At 33.2% G+C, this 23442-nt stretch overlaps 2 protein-coding genes across 2 annotated transcripts; both read left to right on the top strand.

Moving 5' to 3' along the window:
* The first annotated feature begins 256 nt into the window (after window positions 1-256).
* LOC140440168 (cuticle protein 19-like) lies at window positions 257-1726 on the top strand. Its single transcript, XM_072530483.1, has 3 exons — window positions 257-348; window positions 400-450; window positions 1489-1726. The coding sequence occupies exons 1-3, from the start codon at window positions 340-342 to the stop codon at window positions 1717-1719; spliced, it is 291 nt and encodes a 96-aa protein (XP_072386584.1). The 5' UTR covers window positions 257-339; the 3' UTR covers window positions 1720-1726.
* Window positions 1727-13984: 12258 nt separating this feature from the next.
* On the top strand, window positions 13985-17890 carry LOC140440162 (cuticle protein 7-like). The gene is made up of 3 exons (XM_072530478.1): window positions 13985-14046; window positions 16673-16726; window positions 17485-17890. Exons 1-3 carry the CDS (start codon window positions 14038-14040, stop codon window positions 17821-17823), a joined length of 402 nt encoding a protein of 133 aa, XP_072386579.1. The 5' UTR covers window positions 13985-14037; the 3' UTR covers window positions 17824-17890.
* Window positions 17891-23442: the final 5552 nt, after the last annotated feature.

Genomic DNA, 23442 nt, shown 5'->3' with positions numbered 1-23442 from the left:
TAAAGAAGGTGGCCATAATACCATTATGGCATTACAGAAGCTTATAAAAGAAATGTATTTTTAGACATTTTGCATGTAAAAACCCATACAGTTCAACACAATATATTTATCGTAAGTATCTAAAATGAGTTCAAAATTAATATCGCTTGCTTATAGTGTAAAGTAATAGTTGGCATCAGGAAAAGAATTTTAATGCTTCCTATCAAAGATACGATTCATTAGTTTATTGCAGTGTCACGCATGAATCGACATAGTGGGATTAACTATTTATTTTCTATATAAGGTTGGTTGTTTATAAAATAAATAAAACAAAACAACATTACGTCTACTGTAACAAAGATGAGAACTGTAAGAAAAACATTTTATTTTGGGGGTATTTCTTAATTTCGTATGTTTTAGGTTAGTGTTTGGGGTTTCCTAATTTTAACGATAGCTCTAGTTAACGCAGGAGTGAGTATAACAGTTTAAAATTATATTTGCATTATATATGTGTATATATTATAATTTTTTATAACATATGTCAATACCTACATGTATCCAAAAATTGATTAAGTAATTTTTTAAATATTTGCTATTTTCACAACACAAAAAGAAATAATATAAACGTCAGGAAGAATAAATATGATTGGTATGATCTTCTTTTGTTACACATTAAACGAGGAATTTAAAAATGATTTTTAATATAAAATATCTAAGTGATGTACCATTTTTTATTTAAACAAATTGAGACCATTACCCGTATGCGCTCCAATGATAAAAATAAAATTTCTAATAGTATGTCAAAAAATGCGTAATAACTACCTTTTGAAACTATTCAAATTTCATTTGTATATCTTAACCAATTTTAGAGCAATAAATGAATCGTCAGTTTGTAAAAAAATTTTAACACCGTATATCTCGGAAAACGAAGCATTTACGGACATACATTTATATAAAAAATTGTCAATATTTTGTTATGCAAAATCATCCCAAAGTTTGTCACACTTATTAAACTACGTAATCAGTTGGCGCTACAACCCTTCGTGAGCCTTGGCCTGCCTCAATACATTCTTCCATCCTGCTCTGTCGACTGTCTGTCTTCTTCTCCCCCTTACTCCAATCTCCCTTAAATATTTACTAACACCCTGTATAAATTCTTATAATTTCTGCATCAGTCTTTGAGGAGTTGCTGACACTGTAATATGTTTGCTTTCTGGACATTTATTACAAGTCTCATCGTTTTTGGAGCTTCCTGAAACTGTAAGTAGCCTTTTAACTATAGACTCTCTTTAATGTATCTAGTAAATTATTTTGTCGTTAGTGTTACTTTCAGAAGTTTTTATGACTTAACCTAGGGCTAGTGTAATAGGGAGTGTGTCTTGTCTATGACCATTATGCTGATTGTTCGACACAAAACTTTACATTGATTGACCAAACTTTACAATCTATATTTGCGGTACTTATTTTTATATTATCTAAATTATAAAACTGTATTCTCACTAATTTTAGGACCATGTTGGGTACAGATTTGAATATGGTGTCCACGACCCCCATACACACGACCATAAATCTCACTATGAACATCGAGAGGGCGACCATGTTGTAGGGATGTACACTCTTAAGGAAGCAGATGGTACTTACAGAATTGTGAAGTACAGATCTGGACCTAAATCTGGCTTTGAAGCTGTAGTCGAAAAAGTTGGACATTCTTATCATCCTACACATCATTTACACAGTTGAAGTGAGCGATAATATTATATTTTTGTTTAAGAATACCCAGGAACTGAAAATTGTAATTTTTTAATAAAAACAAAAAAAAATGTGATACCCTGTTTAAAAATTATATGTAGATGTTACGGTTTTTATGGCTCACCTGATAATCTCCTACGTAATGTTATAAACCACTGAGATAAATAATTTCAAAATTTTTTTAAATATCAAAAATTTACTTAATATCAAATATTTTATCTGAGAATTGGCAAAAAGCTGTAAGATCCCAGAGAAAGAATATACATACATATATATATATATATATATATATATATATATATATATATATATATATATTTATATACATATATATATATATATATATATATATATATATATATATATATATATACATCGGCATAGCTCGCAACAAAGAAAAGAAATATAATAAAATACACTCGCGATCTAAAATCTAAAATCTAAAATTTAAAATCTAAAATCCGGGTCACCTTGAAAATCAAATCACCGATAGTTCATTTTTAACGAGCTTTATCGTAAATAATAATAACACAAATACAAACTCATGCATGTTTCTGGGAATTGTTGTCGGCTTAGCGGTTTCCTTTCTCCTGCAACAAAGAATTTCAATAATGCCGATTTCGCGGGAAAGCGCACACTTCCCAAAATGAACGGTACCTGTAACTGCCGCTTGTTTTAAATGTCTCATTTGTGCTCCGACTTTCTGTTCAAACGCAACGAACAAACGTTTATTATTGCCACTATTAGTGTTTATTGGTGCCATTATTAGTGTTTATTATTGTTTATTTGTTGCCAAAAATATCCTTGACTGTTGTTGAAACGACACAAATTGTTACGCTTGTGAAAGACGCACTCAACGGCAAGTCGCAAGAACTGTTGGCGTAAGCCTTTCTACGGTTCAACGAGTGCTTCAACGCTTTCAGGAGAAGGGTTTGCTATGCAGACGACCTGGTTCTGGACGAAGAAGAATGACCATCGTACGAGATAACCGTTTTCTTGTGTTTCAGGCTTTACGAAACCGGACCTCAACTGCGATTATGCATCGAAATCGTCTACAGGAAGTACGAAATCGCAATGTTAGCGTTGCAACAGTCAGAAGAAGATTTCGTTCTTTTGGACTATCTTCTCGGGTAATGGCTACAGGACCGCCACTTCGCCTGGCGCATCGAGTTGCACGACTAGCTTTTGCTCGACAATACGCGCATTGGGGCATTAACGATTGGAGCAAAGAGTTATTTTCAGATGAATCCCATTTCTGCCTAACTGGATCCGATGGACGTGTAAGAGTTTGGAGGAGAACCGGTGAATGATTTTCACAAGCTTGCATTGCTCCAAGAATGCCATTTGGTGGAGGCTCGGTCATGGCTTGGGGAGGTGTATCCTTCGACTTCCGCACAGAATTACCCTTCATCGAAAATGGGTCCTTAACTGCATGAAGGGACATTACGGAGACACTGGAAGAACATGTTATGCATACCATGGCAAGGCTTGGAGAAAACGTCGTTTTTATGCAGAACAACGCGCGAACGCACGTTGCCACGATCAGTATGCAATAATTGGACGAGGTTGGAATTACGAGGTTACCCTGGCCAGCTAGGTCTCCGGACCTGAATCCCATCGAACATATCTGGGACGATTTGAAAAAATGTATTCAACCCCTAACATCTCCTCCTAAGAACGGACAGGAGCTTAAGGATCTGTTAGTGACAGAGTGGAATAACATACCACAACATGTAATCCGGAGAAAAATTGAGAGTATGCCCCGTCGTCTGCAAGAGGTCATTAGAGCAAGTGGAGACAATACACGATATTAGTCATTAAAATTTCACAGACATTTTACCACGTTCTGTATTTTCCATTTTTTTTCGTATGCCTGTTTTATCAACAATTTGGTTTGTTTTCTGCTTTTTCAATAAAAACAATAAAAAATCGTGTTTTTTTTTCTTTCAAAACAAACATTGATGACAAATAAAAAATACGTTAGCCTAAAAAAAAGGTTATTACTACATCAGAGGAAAAATATTCCAGAAACTTGAAATTTTCAAGGTGACCCGGATTTTATGATCACGAGTGTATGTGTATAAGATGGAAGGCAACCGTCTATACGTATTTCTGACTATTGGTCGTCTTCAGTACTGTGCAGCTAAGTTAGAAAAGGAGCATATTAACTTGGTAAAGGATCACTACAGGAGCAATGCGACCAATTTGTGGCAATAATGTTAGAAGACTCTGAGGTTTCCAGAGCAACAACCAACACATCCACGGAGGAAGCTAAGCTACCTGAGGAAAGGAATGCCAAACGTTTACAACGTTTCAAACAACAAGAAAAAGGTTAATGCGGGTTAATAGTAAAATATAGGTAAAAGATATCGGTAGTATATACTCTTTTATCACTCTTTTAGAAGGATTTTTGAAACTCTTTAAATTTAAAGAGAAGGCCAAAAAGTGACTTATGATGAAAGTGACATGAGAGAATATTACAATAGTTATGATGATGATAATAATCATTCGCTGTTTGAATGCAAACAAAATGATGGTGCAATTATTTGATGTAAACTTCTTTCGCAAGAACAAGTACCTCTCCCACAAAATCAAGCTTCTCTCGTATACGTGTCCCGACGAAACTATAAAATAAAACAAAGCATCTGAGAATTTTTAAAAAGAACCAAGAAAAAAATTTAATTTGTGTTGAATGAGTCGACTTAAATGTGTTTAGCATTTGTTTCTCACGTTAACCCTTATGTAATATTACCTCGCTCGCCATTGCTCGTTTTATATTGTAGTAAAAATTAGCTGTGAAAGACACCTTAGCGTGAAAAGTGACCTTGTCGAATTTCTTATTTGTACATCAATTTAATTTGGCTAGGGCTCTGGATGAAAAGCATACTTACTGGTAAATTTAATGTTTCCACTCCCATTTTCGTATTTTTCTTTTTTTCTTTTATTTATTGTATGGATCAAGCTATTAAAAAAATTAATTAATTAATGGTGTAACACTTTTCGCCCCGAATGCATAAATAATTATTATAGTAGTAAAACACATCTTAAAAAAAATCATTTTACCTTTCGGGCTTCAAATGGAAAAGCATTAACATCGACCCTAAATAAACTTGACGCAGCATAAGTTATACAATATTTTCTTAAGTAAACAAGATCCCTATGTAAAATATATCCGGGTAAGGCTAAAAATAGCCTCATCACTTTTAAGTCGATGCTAATACATCAAACTACAAAAATAATGGATTTCTATATGTTAGACTGCTCGGCATTTGTCTGTGTAACTACGTGAAGTTGCGATAAGAGTTAAAAAAATTGAATATAATTCCGTCAAATTTATGATATATCGCCTTTCCATATATCAAATCCATCAGATATATCAGGCTATATGTTCCGTATTCAGTCTTACTCAAACACCTCTTTTCTTTACATTCGAAGATTAAAATAAATCTCATGTAAGGAAAAATGATAATATCGGCAGTGTTTGTATCATTAATGTATGCTTGTCAATAAATAAAATTTATTGATTGATGTTGGAACTGTTAAATATTTTACATTTTTATTATTATACAATTTTATGTTTATTTATGTTTTTAACACCTCGTCGGTATTTAATACCACTGAGATCTGGTCATGACTTACCATTTACATATCAGTTTTTCCACCTTACAATATTAAATATCATCAACCTGTACATGTCCATTGCTAGACATAGGTTTCTCTCAGCTCTTTTCATCTGTCTTTGTTTTACGGCTTGCATCCTGTTACTGCTAACATTGTTTAGGCAATCAGTTCATCTGGTTGGTGGGCGGCCTCTACTACGTAGTGTTTCTTGTCTTTGACTCTAATTGACAATACGTCTTGTCCATCGGCGACGTGTCTAGCCCAATCTCATTTTGGCGACGCGATTATTTCGATAGCGTCTATTGTTTTTGTTCTATAGTATAGTTTCAAAATTACAGACACTAAATTTCAAGAAATGGTGATGAAAGTATTAGGTTTAAGGCATAATATTAAGTGTTTTCATGTAATTACTGGTTTCTTTTTTAATATTTTTCAATTTTATAAGATTTTTATCTCACAGTAAAATAAAATTAAGCACAAAAGTTAAGATAGAACCCTGAACCACTCGTGTTTAAAGATACCAGCCAGCTGTCATCTGTCAATGTCATGTCAGATACCATAGATTTCCAATCCATGTTAGACTTCTTAGGAGTGTAAACATGAAATATAATTATATAATGTAAATATATAATATATAATGTAAATATAAATGTAAAAGTTCTGCCTAAGCGTTTCGGCAAATTTGCCATTTTCAATAAGCACTTTATCAAACTTTAAACATTACATTTTACAATTAAATTTCATATTTACATTTTTTTTAAGTTTAACATGGATTAAACAATTGGCATCTGACATTGACAGATGACATCTGGCAGGTATCTTAAAATAGGAGTGGTTCAGGATCGTATCTTAAAAATCTGCCATAGTGCTTTTAAAAAACAACTCATTTTATTAATTATGATATATATTGGAAAGATCCTTGATGTCAGTCTTATTATTGATGGACTTTGGATCTTTTTTTATGTGAATCATCGCCAATATGCATCTTTTGTTGTAATTTTGTTTTTTTTCCAAAATCTGTACATTTTCAAAATCAAAAGAATGGCTATTTTCTAGAGAATATTTGGCTAGGGCTGTTGTGTTTAAGTTATTTATAAAATAAATTGTAAAGAATACAATTCAACATATTTATATATATATATATATATATATATATATATATATATATATATATATATATATATATATACATATATATATATATATATACATATATATATATATATATATATATATATATATATATATATATATATATATAAAGTTTAGAGTCATAATAGATTATCGACGCCTTAATGCTATCACACTTGGTGATAGATACCCTTTACCTAATATTAGTGACCTATTGGATAAACTTGGAAGGTGTCATTACTTCACGACATTCGCTTCCGGGTTTCATCAAATCGAGATGGATGAAAGCGATATTCAAAAAACTGCATTCAATACAGAAAATGGTCTTTACGAATTTTTGCGAATGCCTTTCGGACTCCGTAACGCCCCAGCAACATGCCAAGGGGTTATGGATAATATCCTAAGAGGTATACAAAATGAAAAATGTTTGGTTTATTTTGACGATATACTTATATTTAGTACAAGTCTTCAGGAGCATCTAGTTAATTTAAGAGAAGTATTTCAAAGATTAAGAGAATCAAATTTCAAAATTTAAATAGAGTAAATCTGAGTTCTTAAAGAAAGAAGTCGCATATTTAGGTCACATCGTAACGCCATAAGGTGTTAAGGCGAACCCAGACAAAATAAAAGCTATAAAAAATTTTCCAATACCCAAAAATACTAAACAATTAAAAGAATTTTTAGGACTTTTAGGTTATTATAGAAAATTTATCAAAGATTTTTCTAAACTTACTAAACCACTAACTCCTCGCCTAAAGAAAAATGCTGAAATTAATGTAAGCGATTCAGATTACATCCAATGTTTTGAAACTTGTAAATAACTTCTCACAAATGAATCCATATTACAGTATCCTGACTTCTCCCGTCCTTTCAATCTCACTACAGATGCTAGTAATTTTGCACTAAAGACTGTTTCAAGTTAAGAATTCACAACTGAACAGATAGGCCAGTGCATTTCTTACGGGCGTATGTTGCCAATAGTTCACGGGACTATGCAGGGCCGGCCGAAATAACCCATTCTTTATTTATATTCAAATTTTTATTTATATTTTCCAATGTTAATCAAATTTATTTTAAAAAGATAGGTACGTATCTATTTAATAAGCTTAACGACTACAATTACTTATAAATATGGTTACATTTTCAGGGAAGTGATTTTAAAGATTATTAGAAAAATGTCTTTATTAGTGGTTAAAATATTAGGTTTTACGCAATTGGTTAATTATTATGGCACAGGTAATTCTGACAGCTTAGGTGTCAACTCTCAAAATTATTTATAAAATATTACTTTCACAATAGTTAATAAATAGAAAGCAATAATAATTAAGATATTGTGCTTAAACTTCCATTATCGGGCAAGCCGGGCTAACAGGCCCTAACAGTAAACAATATTGATTACTTTATAATTGACTATTAATAGTTTTCTAATTCTCTTTATGTACTTAGTCATTCCAAACAATAGTGTCATTTGGAAAGCACATTTGGAAAGCAGACAGGTTTATGAGTTATAGATAAATGAGCGGTATGTTTTTCAAAATAGTGTAATTAGGTGAAGTGGAGATTATATGTTTGTCTGTATACATAAGCCCAAACTGCCCGATTACGTTTTTAAATTCTTCTGCCCGGACAAGGGTTAAGGCATAACCATCGCGCACTCAAATCTCAAGTGTAAAAAATTATATTGTTAAAATGGATCCAGTTTTGCCGTTTAAAAGTGGTCAAATTTTACATCTGAGTGCTAAAAAAGTGATCTTAAACGTAGTGAGATACCACATTAATTTGCTTCGAGATGAAAGTCAACGTATTGTATTCGACAAAGTATCCGCGATGACAGGAGTGTCAGTTCGTACGATTCAAAAAATCGTACAGGAAGACAAAGAAGGTGAGCTTTCTGAGGTAAAAACAAACAGAAAAAGAACCCGTTGCCGAAACAACTCCAGAGACTATACTTACGATGAAGGTGTTCGTATCGGCGTTCGTCGAACAGTGCATAGTTTTTTTTTTGAAAACATTCCTCCTACTTTGAATCGTCTTCTGCCAAAAGTGAACCAAGACGAAAACTTGCCAAATTTTACCCGCAGTACAATGTACAGGTTGTTAAAAGACATGAACTTTGTTTATGCAAAACGTGATAAAAGTGCCGTGCTAATAGAACGTCCTGATATAATTGCATGGAGGCATGGATATTTAAGGGCCATTAAACAATATCGGGCTGAGGGCTATGACATTGTGTATTTGGATGAGTCATGGGTCAATGTGGGGCACTCGGTTTCCAGAGAATGGAAAGACAAAACCGTCACCTCGGCAAGAGATGCGTTCATAAAAGGGCTAAGTACTGGACTAAAGCATCCCACTCAGCGTGGACCACGTTTCATCCTTGTCCATGCCGGAAGTGAAAATGGTTTTGTAAACGGTGCTGAAATGTTTTTCCTTGCAAAAAAAAACAGCGCTGATTATCACGACGAAATGGACGGTCCGTGTTTTGAGAACTGGTTTGAAAACAAACTGTTGCCCAACTTAGTTCGAAAAACGGTTATTGTTATGGACAATGCTCCATATCATAGTGTAAAAACCGAGTTGTTGCCTAACCAATCGTGGAATAAGAATAACATTATGGACTGGTTAAGACAAAAAGACATATTTTTTGAAGAAAATTATCTGAAGTGCGAGCTTTTGGAGGTAGTCGCGCAATTTAAACAAAATTTTGATAATTACAAAATTGAAGAACTTTGTAAACAACAAAATAATGTCAAAGTGCTTCGTTTGCCTCCATACCATTGCGAATTAAATCCAATTGAAATGGTATGGAGCCAAGTAAAAAGGCATGTGGCCGTAAATAACAGCACCTTCAAAGCGAAGGATATGGAGGACCTCATAAAAAAAGCGTTTTCAAATGTTACGTCTGATAACTGGAAAAACTATATTCAACATGTAATGACTCTGGAGAAAAAATTTTGGGAAGTGGACGGTCTAATGGAAGACGTAACTCCCATAGTTATAGATTTATATGATAGTAGTGACAATTCCGATTTGGATATAGACGAAGAATGTACATAGTTTTTGATAATTGTAATATTGTAAATATATAAATGTCAAACTAAAAAACCAAATAATTTGTTACATTTCTATGGTTCTGTTGTATTTTTTTTAAAATATACAGAAGTTTTTATTGTTTTTTTATGTTTTTTACTGACACTAATAATATCTACCACAATACTCACTCAATTTGTTCATTAAACAATTAAGAATATTTTTAAGAGTCTGATGATGACCTAAGCCGAAATTTAATAAATAACTGTTGTGAGAAAAAGACATGTCTTTAATTTTTATTTTTCAAAAAAACAAAAAAAATTTAAAGTTACCTAAGTGAAAAAACGTCTAATGTGCAATATAACATGCAGTTCGGCCCTGCTTTTTCGCTGCAACTCCACTACTCTCGCCTATCTCAGTCTATCGGTAGTTCTGGCATCACCGCTTCCCATAAGGCTCCTTTATGAATTCTTAACTTGACACAGACAGTAGGAGCCGTACTGAGTTAAGGAAAGATTGGATCCGACTTTGAAGAACTCAGAAATCAATTACTCAACAATTGAGAAAGAGTTACTGGCAATAGTATGGGCTGTCAAATATTTTCGCCCGTATTTATTTGGACGACGCTTGACTATTATTACTGATCATAAACCACTACAGTGGTTATTTTTTTTTAAAGATCCCAACTCCAATCTAGTAAGAAGGAGTTTGAAACTACATTTCAATTTCAGTTCGAAAATTCACCTCCCACAAGGAGCCTCAATCTAGGATAAGAGGAGTTATAGAGCGACGCATATGGGTTTATTCAGACCTTGGACTTATTAGTGCTGACATGGTCAAAGACATTGAGCTCAAGAGAGCTGACGCTATGTTTTCGTAATATTGTAAATTGTATAATTGCAATTGTATATGTCTTATTTTAATTAATATTTTATTCAGTTTTAGAATCTGATCTTATTGTAATTAGTCGTTATAGCTCTAATAAATTCTTTTTTAAAAAAGACTTTTGGCATTCCCAAGTTTGAGATACGTATATATTTGTTACAAGTCAACAATATAACATTTTATTATTATTAAAGATAAGAGTCTGAATTTAAAGACAGACTTAAACATTATTTACCAACTGCTTCATATTTGAATTCGTATTTTCATTCAAGCTGTGTCAGTTCAATACAGCGTATTCTATAAACTTCATGTAAATATGAATTTTGCATTTTATTACTGCGGCGAGGTTGGCATCGATATCTTTTCCTAATGGACTTCTCTTGTATTTTTCTGATTGTGCAGATTACAGTAAGGTTGTACTACTTAGAAAAAGCTTTATTGTTCTGGAGCGCAGATATCGATATTTCTTGTTGATTTGTTAGTAAAATTATTGTTGAGTAAAATCATTGTACGAGAAAACTACGTAGGATAAATTACATAAAATGCTAAAAAGCTGACTTTATTACTTAATACAGGAGAATAAATCAAATGTTCTTGAAAAAAAAACTGTTATAGGTAATGGATTTGACAAGAGCTATGACCTTGTAAATAACAGGTAAACTTGTGTAATGCATCGGCATGACTCATAGCTCTTGTCAAAATCCATTACCTCTAATACTACTACTCCCGATTATTTTTGTTAGTTTTTTAAGTTTTTGTTATACTTTGTAGAACACATTTTTTCTTAATAATCAATGGTCATCCACTTACGACAATTTTTTGCATTATATTTCTTTTCACGCATTTCAATTGCTCTAAACATTATAGACTAGTACTCTTACGAAATTTGTGAGTACTTAAATCTAATTGTACTTTATTTTCTATTATTTTTTACCTATCTTTGGATCGTTCTGCTTCATATATTATATTCTTCCCATTTCTTTCTCCACCGCCTGCTAAGTTTTTCGTGTGTGAGCTTATTTGAGTTTGAACTATCAATTGCTTGAATTTTATCAAGAATTTATACGTAACTTATGATTCTGTAAGCTATCATATTTTCTATCACATTCTTCTATTTCAATGCGTTGATCATTTAACCACTTTTTTTGGACTCCTGTATCTTTACCCTTTTTCGATGCGTGCTTTAATCTCCTGGTTGTTGGTCCATTCTTCATTTATTATGGTGCCGAGGTAGTTGTAGTGCGTCACTCTTTCTACAGGGGATTGGTTGACACGTAGAGTTGACCTGTTATCCTTTTCTAGCTAATTATTATAAGCTTTGTCTTCTTAACGTTTATATTGAGTCCATATTGTTGACTATAATACGTGATTTTGTTCGTAAGAGCTTGTAGGTCTTCTAAGTTGTCCGCAAATACTATGATGTCATCTGCATATCTGATGTTGTGTAGCCGGTAACCATTTAGTAGAATACCTTTTTCAGTTTCGTGCAAAGTTTCGATAAATATTCTTTCAGAGTACAGATTGAAGATTAGAGGAGACAAAATACAGCCTTGCCTCACTCCACGCATGATTTTCACATAGTCAGTGTGTTCACCTTTAACTCTGAGATTTGATGTCTAATTCCAGTAAAGATTTCTAATTATTTTCAGATCTTGGTTGTTAATTCCTGCTTCTTTTAGTATGTGGATAATCTCAGACATGCGTATACGTCGCAGTTGACGTCTCTGCATCTCTGGAATAAAACTTGTGCTGAGAACAAAACCTCTCTAGTACCAACAGCATTTGTGAACTCGAACTGGTTGGGGGAAATTTGACTTTCACACAGCTTGTAGATTCTCTTATGAATTATCTTTAGGAACAATTTTAGGAGATGACTCATGAGGCTTATAGTACGATAATCTTCGCATTTTTTGCAACCTGGTTTTTTTGGAAGTGCAATAAACTCAGATTTCAGCCATTCTGTTGGTATTTCTCCAGTTGTATATGTTGTTGAATATCTTTGCGATTATTGCTATTGATTCGTTGTCCATTAGTTTAAGTAGTTCTGCTTGTATATTATTAGGGCCTGCCGCTTTGCCATCCTTTAACTGTGTTATTGCGGAATAAACTTCCTGTTGTAATAATCTTGCTCCACCATTTACCTCTTCTTCTAGCTCAAAGGTTTTATCTCTTTGGTCTTCAAATAGTTTTTCTAGATATTATTCCCATGTTCTTATTTTACTCTGTTTGTCCAAGATGATGTTTCCGTTAAAATCAGTTATATTTTTTATCTGCCTTCGTCTTAGTCCCCTGTGAGTTCTTTAACTTTCCTATGTACATTGTGACTATCATACTTTGACTACAGAGTCTCAATTTCTTCGCATCGTTCACTTGCTTCATTTTCTTTCGCTTCCCTGATTTTCGTTCTTATTAATATATTTATGATTTTATATTTGCCTGGGTCATTTTTGGCTTCTCTTCTCTCGTCCGTTAGTTTCAGGATCTCATCTGTTATTCATGATTTTTTCTTCAACAATCTATCTGCCTTTAAGTGTTTGTCCTTTACATCATGCACTATGTCTGTAATAAGTTTGATCGTTTGTTCTTCGGTCGATTCGTCTCTAATTGCAGTCACTTGCTCGTTTAACGTGGCTTGGACTCTCATCCTCGTATCGAGGTCTTTCAGTATACGTAGGTCGTATGATTGTGCTTTTCTTTTCTGCTTTGAGTTTGACTCGAAATACTTCCAACAGTGGAACGGAGTCTGTCTCCAAGTTTGCTCCAGGATAAGTCTTGACAGATGTAAAGCTGTTTCGGAATCTTTTATTTACTAAAATGTAGTTTATTTGATTCCTAATAATTCTCCAGGGTCGGGAGAATAATCTATATAGGTCTATACGAGATATATCCATTTATAAATATTTTTTTACTTTTAGAAGGTTAGAAAATCTCCCTTTCTGAATTCTCAATACTTTTAATTGACTACTTCTAGAGCTAATTTGCATATATTCAAAATTGTTTATGGGCGCTTTTAAATTTTTAATATAGTTACATAATAGCAATATTATTCGTAAGAACATTATGATTTACTATGGGATCGTCAAAACTGTGGTCACTTTCAACTTGTCTACTTATTGCAAGACATTGTTTTCTTAAATATATATTAACTTCAAACATTAATTATAATAGTTGCAGCCTGCTTTATTTAGAATACTTCTTTTTTTCTGTTTTTGTGATTGTTTTTTAAAAGTAACTTAAAGTCAATAATTGTTTTTCCTTTATAAAAAATACACGTTTTTACGGAATCTTTAGGAGCATTTTCATGCTTATTTACTGTTTGAACTAAATATCTTAATCGGCTAAAATATATAAAACCCAAATATCTGAGATTTTTTAACTAAACCACATTTTTAAAGGTGAAGTTCGTTTCACAGCTTCGCATCTATGAATGCAACGACATTATTAGATTTTACATATTCACTGAAGCAAATGATTTCAACATGTAACGAATTTGAGAAACAGCCTACGACTTATAGATATTTCAACAAAGTTTTTTGGAGAAATTGTACAATATTCATACTATATAAGATACTCGGTCTAGGCGTAAAGTATCATTATACATTGTGAACTCAGTTTTAAAACTTGGTAATATTGTCTACTACCATGAAGGCCGTAAGTAAAGTTCTAGTATTTTCTTTGTTATATTGTTTAAGCAATTTTGATGTTTGTAAAAGATTGGCTGATCAAATATTTATTTTTATACCATAAAACTATTTAAGGGGTTTGAACTTATATACACAGATTAAAAGTCAACACATGATTAGAATATATAAAAAAGAAGTCTTTTTAATTGTTGAAAAGAGTAAAAAAATTGTTATCGCTTATTTTGGTAAAAATTGGAATGTATTCGTAAATAATTCATTAACTGAAAGTTATTGTCGTTTAATGAATTTCATTTTGTAGTTGACTGGCACTTTTCTTCTTCTAATGACGCTACAACATTTCATCAGTTTGTAATTTCGTTAAGAAAATTGTAAGCGTCCGCTGCCATTTCGTTTTTCCGTCTTTTACGTTCTTACGTTCTTACGTTCTTACGTTCTTCAGATCTGAATTTTAAGGTCTTCTTCGCAATCTGTCATCAGCCATCATCACTAAGTAACTACATCATTATGTGTAAATCTTCATATTTAATTTTTGTCGATCATGTCAGTGTGAAAAGATTTGCAAGATGGACCACATTTAAGAAAACTGAAGCCTGTTTCTTTGTTAAATAAACATCAGAATCTAAAAACATTGTATAAGATAACTGAAAATTGGTATTTGTTTTGGCCTAAGTAAAACTAGAAATAATAATTCTTAAACCTAAAAAATATATAATGCACTGGCATGTCATCGGTCCATCTCTCCTCGACTGTGGAGGCGAGATGGATCACTAAGAGTAGGAGAGATGGGCCAAGCTAAACCTTTTTCTTTTTTAATAGAAAGTGACTTTTCGCACTTCTTACAGAGATTAGCGAAGCCAGTACAAGTTTCATGTAACCAACGATTACAAAAAATACATTGTAACTAGTCATATTTTTACACGTTTGGCGATAGTCCTCGTTGCACCCAAAGCACTCATTTTCAACATCACTCATGTTTTCATCACAACTAGTATTGTTGAGAGAAACATCTTGTTCAGATAGTAACGATTTGCTTGGCTTTCTTTTACTTTTTTGTTTTCTTATAGGTTTTGACTTTTTTTTAATTAGTGCATCCTACTTCATTTTAATAAAGTCTTTAGCAATAATCTCTATTTAGCAGTTATTATTTTACGAACTCTCTTTCCTGCTGCTGACAATACAGGCACGGGTGTTACCTTGTCAAGAGCCTTTCCGGGAGTTATATCTTCATCAGTAATTGATGACTTGCTTGGGCAAGGATAATTTCAGAGGGATCTGGTTGAGAAGATTCTGATCTAATTGGAAAATTTATTGTTTCTGTTTCTGATGGGGTGTGTGTCAAAAATGTATATTTTGTAATTATTAACGGATTAAACGGATTAATTCCCGTGCATTTAAATGCAGAAGCTGCATTTTGGACAGTTACTGAGTTTCCACATGCTCAACCTAAGAGTTTCCAAAAAAGTTTAAGCTACTAGAACGACTTATCTATAACAGAATTAGTCCAAAGCTACTTGAATCAATACCGGTAGGTTTGGCAATATCATTTTAAAGTTGTCTACTTTAGAATGTACAATATATGTCTGAATTATCAATATGAATGAGTCAGATAAAATTAAGTTATTAGAATTTTTCACCAAGTAACAAGAAACAAAATTTGTTTAATTTATTAATATTTTTTTTATTTTAAAATTTATTTAAAAAAAAATATTTATTTTATTTCTAAATATTTTTTATCAGCTTTACCTAAAAGTTGACAATAACTCTTAGGATCAGATTTATTAAGCTAAAAATGTACATTCCTCTACATTACATTTATTTGCAATCCCCGATTGCTTAGCTAAATTAAAGGCCATGATTCTTATTTCAGTTCTGGTTGGTGCAAAGCCCGCTTTTTGTATTGTTTTGTATATGGCTAACGATTTTAGCTTCAACAGTAATTCCTTAACAACAATTTGGATTCAACCGACTCATATTATCCATATCGTTTGTTTTAGTCGACGTTTAAAAGTTGTTTTGGGTATTCCAAATGCTTTGGCGGCTTCATTAATACCCATATCACCATTCTTTACAGCGTCTACGTCATCACTTAGCTCCTTAGAGGTCCAGTTACCTCTGTTAGGTGTATATGGTTTGCGAATACATTTATTGGGCATAATCCTAAAACAAAATATACTGGTCCAGCTCTCCTCCTCGTAAGTGGTCTATCTATTCTCAAGAAGAAAGACACATGGGCCAGCCTGTATTGTAAAAAATAAGCCGACTTCAGCAGTAGTTGATACTCTATAATACATATTTTAAATATAGTTGAATAATAAACTGTCAAATAATCGGTCAAACTCACATGTTTATTAATAAAAAATGAAATTTAAAAAACTTATCACACGTAGCAGTTTCAATAATCGTAAATAACATTCCTACAAGTATGCAACGATGCGTTATAACCAGCGTCTCTTAAGGTCTTAAGCAACCAACGTTAAAAGATACAACAGAGTAGGATAGACTTGCCCTGTTGCCAAGCGTGGCCAGGTGTACCTAGCCGACCGATTATCCTCCTGGTCCATATGTCCTCCCTTATACCCCAATTAAAAACTGATCTATGTAATATTTTTTGTAAACGTTTTTATTCATTTCAGAGTCTATTAATCGTCTGCGTTGCGTTTGGGTATGCCGTTGCTACTCATGGACATGTAAGTAAACAAAAATATTCATTTATGTAATAATAATTTCAATGTAAAAGTGTTACAAGTGAGTCTACAAACTCCTGAAACGTGAGAGTGAGAGGTACATGCACCTAATCTGATCTTCCCGCTAAAGAAGCCAAAATATTTTGATGTATAAGCTCAGGTATAATAGATAACAAACATAAAATTACAAAAGGAAGAGGTTTATAGGGAATCGTAAATACACGTAAAATAAAAAAGACAACCATAAACGGACGTAGAATACGTTCGAAAATGGGGTTAGACGCACTGTCATAGAACATCGCTAGAAAATTGAATATTAAAATACATAGAACAGAAAAGACTGAAGTTTAACAGACATATAAGAAGAGCCAGCGACTAATAATAGATAAAAAAAATTACGGAATTGACAAACGAAAGGAAAATAAGTCAAATTGAAAGATCCTGGAGAAGTGAAGTAGAAGAAACCATTTTAATATAGAGCATGATAGACAAAAGCTTGGTCGATGAAAAGTTTATGTAGTTTCTTGATATATCAAAGTTAAAAAAACATTAATATGGTTTCTAAAACATATGTTGAAGAATTTTACAAAATTATTTTGACTGATAATTTCTCGACTAAGGCACTTACTTACATTAGAAGAAGAAGGGGAATTAGAGGAAGAAGACGATTATTTTTTTGATTTTGTTCTTCAGATTATTGTTTGCATAACCTAAAATTTTATTTCCTATCTGATGTATATTATAAATTGTCTTCATTGCAGGATAACGCTCATTACAAATTTGAGTACGGAGTTCATGACCCCCACACCCATGACCACAAATCCCAACACGAACACAGACACGGCCATCACGTCACTGGGGGTTATACACTCAAAGAAGCCGATGGAACCCACAGAGTTGTCAAATACAAATCCGCACCACATACTGGTTTCGAAGCCGTTGTTGAGAGAGTAGGTCATGCCCAACATCCTGCTCACTACGGTCATGGTCATGGTCACGGTGGTCATGGACACGGTGGACACGGTGGAGCTACCAGCTACGTCGGTGTCACCCACTGGGCCAACCAAGGAAGCGAGGGTGGACACGGACATGGGCACTAAGTTGTTATTTTGTTGAAATTTGGTTATTTGGATGTTATGGTTTTGATACAATAAAAATATATTGACTGTTATAACAAATGTTTTATTTACTGATCCAAATCTTTTTTATTTATATTTACCTGCTCGTCAACTATGGCCACTCGCACGGGGGCGATTACAAACAACATTACAAGAGGTATAATAGCAATAGTACCGGGAGATCCTGCCTTGATAATATATTTATCCTACGACAAATAATTGAAAAGCGTGTCGAAAGAAGTAGAGAGACCCATTTGGTATTTATAGACCTTGAGAAAGCATATGATAGTGTCCCGTTAAAGAAAATGTTTGAGGTCCTCAAAAGGTCCGGATTGGATTCGACGTATATCCGAGCGATATATAAATTGTACGAAAATGCAGTTAGTTGTGTAAAAATTGGAACCAGAACCTCAAATGAATTTAAAGTCACTAAAGGCCTAAAGCAAGGATGCTGTTTGTCACCGACACTCTTTAAAATATACGTCCAAGAAGCATTGAGGAATTGGAGAAATAAATGTAGATTTATGGGCATCGAAGTGGGACAAGAAACTCTCTATACATTGTTGTTTGCAGATGATCAGGTGGTGGTTGCAACCGATGAGGAAGATATAAATTATATGAATCGAAAATTATTTGAGGAATATGCCAAATGGGGGCTTACTGTAAACATAAGCAAAACAGAATATTTAAAAATTGGAGGAAATACCACAGATCTGAGGCTTGAAAACGCAGTCATAAAAGGCTGCAACCAGTATAAATATCTAGGAAGCATCATATCAGCAGATGGCAGAGTTAAGATAGATGTACAAAACCGAATAACCCAAGGGAAAAAATGCATCCGAATACTGAATTCATTACTGTGGTCTAATAAAATAAAGATGCATACCAAACTTCGCGTATACAGAGCAATTGTAGAACCAATTACCACATATGGTGCCGAATGTTGGACGATGACAAAGAATGAACGAGATAAAGTAGACGTTGTGGAAATGGATTATCTTAGAAGGTCATGTCGAGTATCGAGAATGGAAAGAATCAGGAATGAGGAAATACGAAACCGTGCAGGAATTAGAGATACTCTTTCAGATAGAATACAAGGAAGGCAATTACAATGGTATGGTCACGTGATGAGAATGGAGGAGGAGCGGTGGCCAAAGAAAGCCTTAATGTATGTTCCGCCAGAAAGAAGGAAAAGGGGAAGACCACCAAATTCCTGGAGAAGAGAAATTACAAAAACAATGCAATCTAGAGGCTTAGAAGAGGGAGATTGGAGAGATAGGAAAAGATGGAGGCTGAAATGCGGGAAGCGGCAATCGCCGTAGGACCCCCGTTATATGATGATGATGATAATAGCAATAGTTATGTCGTATATAGAAGTTATGTCATATAAAAATATTTTAGAGTTTATGATACAATGATATTTTTCTAAAAAACTAAAGAAGTCTGTCTAACTGGTTGGGATGACTTAGAATGTCCCCTAGCTGCGGTTTGAGATTAAGCTGTCATCTTACTTCACCTATTGATGACATCCGTTAAGAATGTGTTTCACTATTAGTTGGCACTGGCATGTTTGACAGAGAGGCCGGATATCTGATGCAGGAAGCTTTGTGTTAGTTTGGTCTGTCCTATATGGATTCTTCGTATAATCGTAAGGTCTTGTCTAGATAGTCCCGTGGAGCTAGTGTATAATGACTTATACAATGAGGGCTGGTTTGCACGTAAGGATGTATTTAAGGAGCTCCAGTGGGTTTGCCATAATCTATTGATGAATCTTTATGCTTCTGATTTTAAATCTTTGCAAATTTAGATGTGAGTTGTTGATGTGGTATCTGTTGAAGCCGTTTTAGCATGCTGATCTGCAAGTAGATTGCCAGGTATGCTAATGTGAGACGGAATTTATATAAAAATAATCTTAGTGTTTAATGTAGATAGGTGGTGGTACGAATGATGGATATTTTGATCCAATATTTGATACAATAAACCTACCGTTATCATTCATACACAAGCCACGTCATTCTATTCAGGACTGATCGCAGTGTATCCATTAAATCATTTGTGATATTATGTGATATTTACATTATATATTTGGTATATTAGATAAAATGAATATTCTTAGTTAGACCTATAGTTTATAAAAGATCATTTTTTAAAGTATTATTAGAAAACTTTAGAAATCAGGACGTATAAAATTTAAATAGATGAAATTTGAAAACTTGGAACAAAAATTAGTAAACAAAGTATTCTGTCAAGCCATAGTAAACTGAATTTTATGGTAAATATTATTGATGTGGTCTAAAAATACCTTTAGTTTTTTTTCTTCATATATCCAGATGATAAAGTGTCATCCACTTACCTAAGCCAAAGTTTGGATTTGTGTTTGGCTATTCCTATTGATCGCTGTTCTTTTTTGTGCATAAACAAGTTTGCTATTACCGGTTACAGTGGTGAACCAATTGGTGCTCCTTGAACTTGTTTGTATCTCTGTTCTTTATAGATGAAATGTGTGTTATTTAAGCAGTGCTTTACTAGATTTAAAATATTCTGTAGTATTGGATACATTTGGTATACTTTCTAATAATTCATTTATAGCAACAAGCACAATCCCAAACTGGCATAGGTACGTAGATAACACTTTTATCATCTGGACACATGGAGAAGAAAACCTAAATATATTTTTAGAACGCAGTATTTATTAACTCAGATGCAAAAAAACGCAACGGAGAAAATTTTGGTCAAATTCAAAGTATTTCAGTTTTTTTTATTATTAGCACTATTTTGATGATTTTTTTAGCGCACTGTGTAAAAATTTATGAATTTTAATTTAGTATAGTGAGTTTTTTAATAAAATTTTGTATTTGTCTTATTATATGGGGTTAATCGAAAGGTGGTTTTTTATCCTAACTTTGAAACATCCTGTGGAATAATTCCGTTAGGGGATTTTCGTAAGACCTTATTTAGTCTTATGTTTTTTGTTTCATGTGGAAATATGGATTGGTTCATTTTTAGAAGGGAAAATGACTTTGCCACCCACGCCAACCTTCACCCAAACCACCTCACCATCGACGGTATAAATGAACCGTCCTCTATTCCCAGTACCACTAATGCATTGGTTAGTGATCAGTAGTGTCTGCGGTCTCGGGAGACTGAGAAATCGGAAGCCCTGGAGAAGACATCAAAAAGGATGTCGAAAGCTCGGCTCATTGATAATTGACGCGGTTTAATCCGGAATACTGTTGAGTTTAATATTAATGCTTGTAAAAGCATTATTATGCTTGTTTATTATTAATAGCTTGTTATTTTTAGCTCTAGGTTTAATATACACTGTGTGTCAGATAAATGGAATAAATTAGCTTATAAATAAATGAGGGAGTATTCGAAAAAATGGTCAAACACGTCGATTAGTATTTATAGTTGCGCATTTTTTCCATAAAAACTTTTTATACGGGGTGTATCAGATAACGGTGGCCCATACCAACTTGTTTATTTTAAATAGAACACCCTGTATATTAATTAATTTTTAGATTCCTCAGATCATTTTAGACATTTTTTGAATACAATGTCCTATACCCATCTTTGACTTTTTCGGAAATATTAAGTAAAATTTAAAAATTCACATTTAGAAAAGAAAATTATTTATTTGTCGAAAGTCGTAGCGAAGCGACACTGTCTTAATACTTCTTGTCCATTTAGGTCTTGGTAATGATAAAGTAAGCAAAAACTATTTAAGCATTCTTTTTTATTGATATGTTAATAAAAACAAAAAATTGTTTACTTTGGTTTAAAACGCCAATGTTTTATTGTTTCATGACAGAAGTAGTTGCCAGTGCTATAGTCGTTTAAAATTCATTAACCGCAAGCCAGAAAAAATGATTCATATAACAGAATTGCACAAAATTACAGTTATACAGATAATTGGCTATGGCGATAGTAGCTCGTTTATTTCACGAAGCATTTCCTGATTTGCCGCACATATCTCAAGGGACAATTGGTAAAATAGAGAAGCAATTCCACGAGCTGGGCTATGTTAGGAAGGTAAAAAAGAAGCTGCCAATGCAATAAGTGAGGATACCAAATTGGCTGTTATGCTTGAGTTTGAGGAACACCCACATACATCTGTTCGAAAAGCAGCCCCAGTACTCGATATTAGCTATTCATCGGTTATTCGAATATTACAAGAAAACAAAATGCATCCCTATAAAATTATACACACGCAGGAGCTCATGGACGATGAGTTTGACAGGAGAACGTATTTTTATGAACAGATGCTGGTAATGTTAGACAGTAATGTGATCCAGTTAGAACGTGTGTTGTTTTCTGGTGAGTGCACCTCTTCACGGTCATGCTAATCGGCAAAATTGCCGCTATGGGTCTGGGAAAAATCCTCACTGGATAAGAGAAGTCAATACTCAATACCCTGAGAAGGTTAACGTGTGGGTAGGCATTATTGAAGATCAGATCATAGGTCCCGTTTTCATAGTATGTATTATAATATAATAATTTAGCATTGCTCCAAAATAATGTAGTGCCAACGTTGGCCAACTTGTATCCTGATCCAGGAAACTCACAAGTGCTAGCGAATATGATATGGTTTCAACAAGATGAAGTACCACCCCACTACCAAATCCATGTCCGGCAGTACCTCAACCAAATATTTCCAAATCGGTGGATAGGGAGGCGAGGATCGATGGAATGGCGACCACTATCCCCCGATTTGACGCCATTAGACTTTTTAACTTTAACTTTAACTTAACTTTAAATAACGCTTGCGATTAGATTGATCACATTTGAGATGTTGAGTAACGTTAGAAGAAATTTCTATTTACGGTTAGGGTGTTGCCAAGACGTTCGTGGGGAGCATTTTGAACATCTACTACATTGACATTATTTTTTAGATTTGTATTACTTAGAAGTTTTTGAATATGTTGTAGCGACTTTCGACAAATAGATAATTTTCTTTTCTAAATGTGAATTTTTGCATTTTACTTAATATTTCCAAAACAGTTAAAGAAGGTATAGAACATTATATTTAAAAAATGTCCAAAATGATCTGAGAAATCCAAAAATTAATTAATATACAGGGTGTTCTATTTAAAATAAGCAAGTTGGTATTGACCACCCTTATCTGATACATCCCGTATAAAAAGTTTTTATGGAAAAAAATTTGCATCTATAAATACTAATCGACGTGTTCGACCGTTTTTTCGAATACCCAATCATTTATTTATTAGCTAATTTATTCCATTTGGCTGACACACAGTGTATATATATATATATATATATATATATATATATATATATATATATATATATATATATATATATATATATTTTTATGCTATGTAAAATTAAAAATAATATTGGTTTGCTCTTAATATATTTCAAATTATAAAACATAATAATTCAAAATATTTCAACTGATAAACTATGAAAGATATTTCAAAGAAATGAAAGTCCATTATCTTTGGATTACCTGTAGTAAACAAAATTTAAGATATGCATAAATTATTTTCTTTGTAAAATATATTTGAGTGAACGTAGTGAATTGAACAATACGACCGGGTTTTCCAAATGTACTTGTACAGTGAATAAAGACAATAGGGT

Source organism: Diabrotica undecimpunctata, chromosome 4 (genome assembly GCF_040954645.1).
Source record: "Diabrotica undecimpunctata isolate CICGRU chromosome 4, icDiaUnde3, whole genome shotgun sequence".
Classification (NCBI taxonomy): Eukaryota; Metazoa; Arthropoda; class Insecta; order Coleoptera; family Chrysomelidae; genus Diabrotica; species Diabrotica undecimpunctata.
This window is presented reverse-complemented; position numbering and strand designations above follow the sequence as displayed.

Bases quoted from the DNA above. Each gene is read 5' to 3' on its own strand.
- LOC140440162 (XM_072530478.1), top strand. The intron at 16,727-17,484 runs GTAAGTAAACAA...TCTTCATTGCAG, and splicing joins CCGTTGCTACTCATGGACAT to GATAACGCTCATTACAAATT.
- LOC140440168 (XM_072530483.1), top strand. The intron at 451-1,488 runs GTGAGTATAACA...CACTAATTTTAG, and splicing joins TAGCTCTAGTTAACGCAGGA to GACCATGTTGGGTACAGATT.